The sequence below is a fragment of the Zea mays genome, chromosome 1 (genome assembly GCF_902167145.1).
Source record: "Zea mays cultivar B73 chromosome 1, Zm-B73-REFERENCE-NAM-5.0, whole genome shotgun sequence".
NCBI lineage: Eukaryota > Viridiplantae > Streptophyta > Magnoliopsida > Poales > Poaceae > Zea > Zea mays.
In genome coordinates, this window is record NC_050096.1 from 279,351,159 (window position 1) to 279,358,568 (window position 7,410).

Sequence of the window (7,410 nt, forward strand, 5' to 3'; positions counted from 1 at the left end):
AAAAACAACACCTACACAAGAGAAGAAAAAAGTGTCACAAGAACCTTGGAAAATATGTGGGTACAAAAGAAAGAGATGGATGGGGAGAAAGAGCTTAAAAAGAGGAGAAGTTCAACAAAGCGTTTGCACTCGAACATGAGCGAGTTACAAATGAAAAGTTGCTTTGATGGGAGCAAGTTACAAATGAAAAGCTTCTTCTTGAAGTGAAGAAAGAAGAGGTCGAACTGCAGAAACAAAGGGACGAAGAGATGATTATGACCTTGGATATTACTAATGTGGCAGAAGATCAAAAAAATACTACATGGGATTAAGGGGTAAGATCTTGAGTCACCAATCTATGGCTTGAATTTTGTTTTTGGGTACTTTCTGTTTCTATATTTAGTTTGGTTACCTTATGTTTCTCTGGTTAGTTTGTTACCTTCAGTCTTTTCCTTCATCAGGGACTGCTTATGACATGTACTAAGAAGTGTTTGATGATATGTTAGGTGTTACTGCCTTCATCAGCTGGAAGGCTACCTACAAATCTGAGACTGGAGTGATAACGCTGGAGTCTTATTATTTAGCTTAGAAATCTGAGACCAGAGTCTTGTTACTTCCTTCATTTGTAAGTCACAACACTGTAGTCTGTGACTGGTGTCGTTGCTACAAATCTATTTAGTAATTGTGTTTGTCTTTTCTTTCTCAAAGTGTTTAGAACTACTATCTGGCTTATTTAACTTTGTGTTGCTACACTGGAGTCTGAGACTGGTGTCATTCATACAAATGGCTGGATACTTGTGTCTTTCTTCAAGTGCAATCTTATCTGTAAATGGATTGGGTTTGACGCATGTGCAGATTCATTTGTACAAGTCTGAGTGTGCAGCAGATGCATTGTCATTTGAATTTTGATTGTGAGTGTGTATGCATCATGTGCATTCTGACTGAAAGATATCATTTGTAGAGGTAAATGGATTGTGTGTAGCAGTTCCTTTCTTCAACTGGAACTTACAGATTCAGTTTCAATAGTTCTGTATATGGCTCGTGCTGGTGAGACTGGACTTCTGGTAGACGATGCATCCCTATATATCAGTAGTTCTGTATGTGTTCAACATCTGCATTCTTAAGCATCAGAACTATAATTTAAGGTTGCATTGCCATGCACTATCTTGATCGTCCACGGGATAGGATGGATCCTGTTTTTAATGGGATCATGAATCGGATATGTCTGAAGAACATGTGGATTTGTTTCCGTTGTGTATGCCGGAGGAGCAAGTCCAACAAATGGCCCAATTAAGTGAATGTATGGCCCAAGGTGGTGATTTAAATATTTTAGGGTTAATTTGGGAACCTCATTTTTCTAAGGAAATTTTATTTTTTAAGGAAAAATAGTTTATTTTCTTCTACTAAAATAGGAATTCTTTGAGAAAATTGAATTCTCAAACTAGCCTTTAGGGATCAGTTTTCACACTCTGATGTACGTTCACATTTTTTAGCATCATTCGTTTTCCAATAACCCCCAATATAAGTTTTTGGGGAATATTTTTTATGATCTTTTGGAGTTGCTCTTACACCAGAACTTTGAACCGTGAGACAACTCATCTATAAATAAAGTGTGATATTTATTCTTATCAGTTTAATATCTAGTATGTGAACCATATGTTAATTTTGATATTAAATTTTTTATGGATATCAAATATGACCATGTGCCGTTGCAACTCATGGACATTGTACTATACTATATTAAAGCACCGGTTTTTCATGATTCTACGGGTTCCACTGTTGTCGTGAGGCTCCACATTTAAATAGTAAAAATGCTAAAATTATACATGTGGATTTGAATCATATGCACCTAATCAACAAAATATATAAGTCATTGTGGTTTATATTCTATACTTAAGTATAAATAAAAATTGTAGCAATGTATAAGCACTTTGCTAGTTTATTTTTTATAACCAAATACTTTAATGATTTTGATTGTGAATGTGAATGCCGTTGCGCCATTGCACTTTGCTAGTTTATCTGTAAATGATTTTCTGAGTTTCTAAAAATTTCTAGCTAAGCCGCTGGCTATACCAGGCTCCCAGCAGCCAGCACCAGCGTCCACCGCAACGGCGCAACCGCTCCCACGCGCGCCAGAATCAACGAAGGCATTTCTGTCAGGTCTTCGCCAAACATCAAATCTACTGTACATACTCCAGATCCGTCTCTCACATAACTTCTAAGAACCCGGTCCATACATATCGTGCTAGCCTCTTTGGCCGCCTTCTTGTAAACCAGGCTCATCGGTCCATCCGATTGCATCTCCACCCGTGACGATAGTACGCTACACGTCCCCCTGGGCCCTGAGTCCCTGACCCCCACTCCAACCCCACCAACACCAGCACCGCCGTCCGCTACCCTTCTCGCAGACTCGCACCATCTAACAACCGCCGCCCCGCCAAACCCGAACCAGATCTGGTACGTGCCGCCCCTCGATTTGGCGCGCTCGATCCGGCCTCGTGGTGCTGGTGATATGCCAGTCCCTAACTCAAATCTGGGAGGTTCCACTGAAGCGAGATTGTAGTCGCGAATCGCGGGCGCCGAGATGCAGGCGCGTGTGGCGTCCATGGAGGACGTGAAGGAGGCGCGGCAGGCGGCCATGGCGGCGGGGCAGGGGAGGGTGCTTCCCTCGGGGATGCTCAAGGTGTTCCTGGGGTTCCTGCTGCTGGCCGTGGGGCTGTCCGCCGTCGGCATGTACATGGCGCGGCACGCGGTGGCGGCGGCCGCGCCCGCGCTATTCCGCCCGTGCCTGAGCGGCTCCTCCGCGGAGGAGGAACCCGAGGGGCTGGAGCGGTGGACGCGGCCCCCAGCGCGCGTAGAGCACGCGATGACGGATCAGGAGCTGCTCTGGCGCGCGTCGTTCGCGCCGCGGGTGCGCGGATACCCGTTCCGCCGCGTGCCCAAGGTGGCCTTCATGTTTCTCACGCGAGGCCCGTTGCCGCTCGCGCCGCTCTGGGAGCGATTCTTTCGTGGGCACGAGGGGCGCTACTCCATCTACGTGCACGCGTTGCCATCCTACCATGCCAACTTCACCTCTGAATCCGTCTTCTATCGGCGCCAAATTCCCAGTAAGGTTAGCTCACCTCCCTCTTGTTTTGCATCACTTCGGCAGGTCCTGGTTGGTTGCTATGCTCACTTATGCCGATCTATCTAGATGGATTGACAGGAAAAAATGACATTCAGTGCCATGTTTGTAACTTGAGTTGCACTGACGATTTTTTAATGTGATATGAGTTTCTGACAAGTTGGTTACTGAGAACTATGAACCTACGGTTCCTGTACTTTAATGAGTTTCACAGGTAACAGTCATAACGAGAGTCTTATTATATGGGCCTACTACTGCAAGTAGGAAGCTGTCAATGATGCACCGAGGGATCCCATGGAGAGGATTCAGCTTAATCTTTTTTGTGTTTACCATGGTCGGGGATAATACAAAATTACAAATGTTGTGTGTTGGATGATTGAACAAATTTGAACAGATGCGTTGCTATCCAAAAGATATTACAGACACCAACCTTGCCTTTGTTGAATCTGTTTCTGATTTTGCACGAGATTGGTTTTTGTGCTATGTCTATGTAAGTATCATTGCTAGTACCCTCCGTTGTTGATACGTGATGCAAATCTGATTTATAGCAGTGCCAATCATATGTCCAGAGTTCAGACCTAGTATCAAAGCCAACCTTTTTCTACTTAATATGGATCTACAACTTGTCTCTGAAGTTTATAGATCGAAATGCTCTTTTTCTGTCATCACAATACATTTTGTCTCTGAAGTCAAACTTAGTTAGTTGGCTAAAAATTGCTAGTGAAATTAGCTATCTAACACATATCTAGCTAACTATTAGCTAATTTGCTAAAATAGATAATAGCTGAACTATTAGTTAGCCTGTTTGGGTGTTTCTGCTAATTTTAGCAGCTAGCATTCAAACATGGCCTTAACCAGAGTAAAAATGGGCTACTCATTGTAGAGTATTGACTACTATCACTGGGAAGGTTGTGTGGTTTTGTTTTTTTGGTAAGACTGGCCATTGCTGTGATATTCAGCCATGTTCTAGAGTTTTTTCCATACTAAGTGGTGCATATACCTTGATCAACTGCTTAAAAAACTCTGCCTATAGTCTATAGGCGTCTCTTGTGGGCCTCACAATTACTTATGGGTTCCTGTTCTTTTACCGTGAAGATAGATAGTAAACCTTATGAACCAACTTATACAGCAACATTGTGTGTTGCATCATTTGATCCGTTGTAATAAGTTCTGCTTCCTGGTTTTGAGATACCCTGAAAGTATTTGTTTGATTTGTGTTCTGATTACAGGTTGCAGAATGGGGTCAGATGACCATGTGTGATGCTGAGAGACGCCTACTTGCCAACGCTTTGCTGGACATATCCAACGAGTGGTTTGTGCTTGTGTCTGAGTCGTGCATTCCTATATTTGATTTCAACACAACATACAGGTACTTCCGGAACTCAAACCAAAGCTTTCTCATGGCGTTTGATGACCCTGGACCTTATGGACGGGGAAGATACAACTGGAATATGACCCCTGAGGTCGAACTCGACCAATGGCGCAAAGGCTCACAGTGGTTCGAAGTACACAGAGAGCTTGCCATTGAAATTGTGAAGGACACGGTCTATTATCCAAAATTCAAGGAGTTCTGCAGGCCCCATTGCTATGTTGATGAGCACTATTTCCCCACAATGCTGACGATTGAAGCTCCAAACCGCCTGGCTAACAGAAGTGTCACTTGGGTGGATTGGTCAAGAGGTGGTGCACATCCAGCCACGTTCGGCAGGGGCGATATCACGTTGGAGTTCCTGAGGAGAGTCCGCGAGGGACGGACATGTCTACACAATAACCAGAACTCAACGATGTGCTTCTTGTTTGCGCGTAAGTTCGCTCCAAGTACATTGGAGCCGTTGTTAGAGCTAGCGCCTACTGTGCTCGGTTTTGGTTGATGGCTGTGTCAGTCTGAAGAGGTGCCGTCTGTAATTTTGATATTAGATCATTGTAGGATTACACGCTCGCTTGGAGACATGGGCTCAGATTGATGGATGGAAACGTATAGTGTCCCCCCTCCGCTTGTTCATTATACATAAATCTGTTTTGTTTTTGTACAGTAATGGCGTGTTTAGAGGCATATGTACTTACCTCAGTTCACATGGATTGGAGTGATTTGGTGTTGAATTTAGTTTAGAATCTGCACTAAACTACTTCAATCTACATGGATTGAAGCTGATGCATGCACATGCAAACGAACCCTAAAGTGAGCCTTGATCAGGAGGGTTTTTTCTCCAGGATCATTATGACGACTACCCAGTATTTTCTTGGTTTATTCAAAACAATATATTGTAAATTTCTATTATGATAAAACGTTAACAGTATACGCCGAACGAAATATGCGAGCCATTATTTCTTTCCTGGTTGTGAAAGAAACGGCGTACTCCAAAATCCAAGCTGCACTGGAAAAATGTGGCCTTCGTTAGTCGTTACTCACGGAGGACTTCTGTGCACCAACTGTCCAATCGATTTATCTCATAAGAAACTGTTGAGTCCTTTCGTTACTTTCAGAAGACTTCTGTACACCGAGTGCCAAATTGCTTAGCCCCAAGAGAACGGAACTGTTGAGTCTTTCTTTAGACTTCCGCACACCAAGTGTCCAATGGCTTAGCCCTAAGAGAAACTGTTGAGTCCTTTCCTTACTCTCGGAGGACTTCTGTACACCAAGTGTCCAACGGCTTAGCCCCAAGAGAATCTGTTGAATCCAATCAGAAGGTTCATTGCTTCCTAATCCTTCCATCAGTTAGCCAGAATTAGAGGAATGAATTAGCAGTAATCCAATCAGAAGTACCATCAGTTAGCGAGAAATAATCAGAAAAAAGAATTAGCAGGAGGTGCCTTCTCTTTAGGGCTAGTTTGGGAACTCTATTTTTCTAAGTGATTCTCATTTTTCAAAGGAAAAATAAACTAATTTCTCATGAAAAAAATGAAAATCACTTGAAAAAATATAGTTGCCAAACTAACCCTTAGAAGTTCAGTAAAACCTGGCGGTGGTCAATGAAGAAAGGCTCTGTTGCAAATGCAATACACCCGGTTGGTTCTTCCTGAACTTTTTGGGTTCAACCAGCACTTTTGCACGGTTAATTTCGTTATCCACCTTTTGTTTTGACAGGGAATGAGAGAATTTCGTTATCTGCCTAGGTATAGAGTAACAAGTTATCAACAATTCATCTCATGCCTCTGTACATACAAATGCATAATCGCATAGTGCCTGAAGAGCTCGTAGCCTCGTAGGTAGGAAAACTAAGAAAAGATCAAAGAGGTACGCGGTTTTCTTTCAAATATTTTCCCTTAGTATCCGATTATTAGACAAACAGTTATATCTTTTGACGAGTCCCAAACCACCAACAGAGGCTTTGAAGCTTTGATTTAAACTCGAATATCAATCTATATGATGAGCTGAGAACTTCAGCGCAAGTTTCAAGTCAGGTAAGGGTCCGTTCGGTTAGTTTCGAATGCACCTAAAACTGTTCCGGCTTATCAAAAACTATATAAATTAGTGAATAATTTCGACAGGGAATTATTCCGGTCCGTCGTTTCGAAAGAAGCGAACAGGCCCTAAGAAAGATATAAACCCCTACTTCGGTTAGGTCCAATTTGAAAACTCCAATCGTTTCGGGATCTTGAAGAATGGGCGTAATTTATAGGGATATATCATTTTAGTTGACACCTTAGTTTTTCGAAATTTGTTTCTTATTGATTCCAAATTACCCACTCCATTCTAAAACAAGTGCCATTCTCAATTTTCGAAGAGTCGGATGTTTTTAACTTTAATTCAATATATACGTGATAATATTAAATTAATTAATATTATTAGATATGTCTTTAAATCTATTTTTACAATAAATTTATTTCAAGATATAAAATTTGTTCATTTTTTCTATAAAATCTAGTTAAATCTAAGAAAGCTCAAGAAAGTCAATCCACATACAGGTGTATGGTCCATAGATGGTTAGATGGGCCACGTCTGCTAGACGATCCGCAAAAGCCCAACACTAGCTAGCTCGCTTGCCTAGTAGTCCACTATGTTCATGTCGGTCTGATACGATGTGTTTGGTCATGCCTAGGCCTGTACTTAGTGTTGGCCTAGGCTTTGGTGGGGTGTTTGGATCGACATGAAGATGTCCTGACATTCCCATATATAAGTCGTCCGTCTCTCTGCTTCCACCATCCGACTCCTCATTCTCTTCTCTGACTGTCTCTCTCGAAAGTCTGAAAGTCTGAAACCCTAGTGGATTCTCCTCTCGGTGAAAGGTTGAGAAATAGAACCATCTGATTTGATTCGTTCCCAATAGCCATCAGATGGTCATCTTAGGGTGATCCTTTTGTCAACG

At 42.3% G+C, this 7,410-nt stretch overlaps 1 protein-coding gene across 1 annotated transcript; it reads left to right on the forward strand.

Moving 5' to 3' along the window:
* The first annotated feature begins 2,429 nt into the window (after positions 1–2,429).
* LOC100276526 (uncharacterized) lies at positions 2,430–5,180 on the forward strand. Its single transcript, NM_001150292.2, is given in 2 exon segments — positions 2,430–3,091; positions 4,333–5,180. Coding segments are annotated over 2 exon segments (1,170 nt in total). The 5' UTR covers positions 2,430–2,563; the 3' UTR covers positions 4,975–5,180.
* Positions 5,181–7,410: the final 2,230 nt, after the last annotated feature.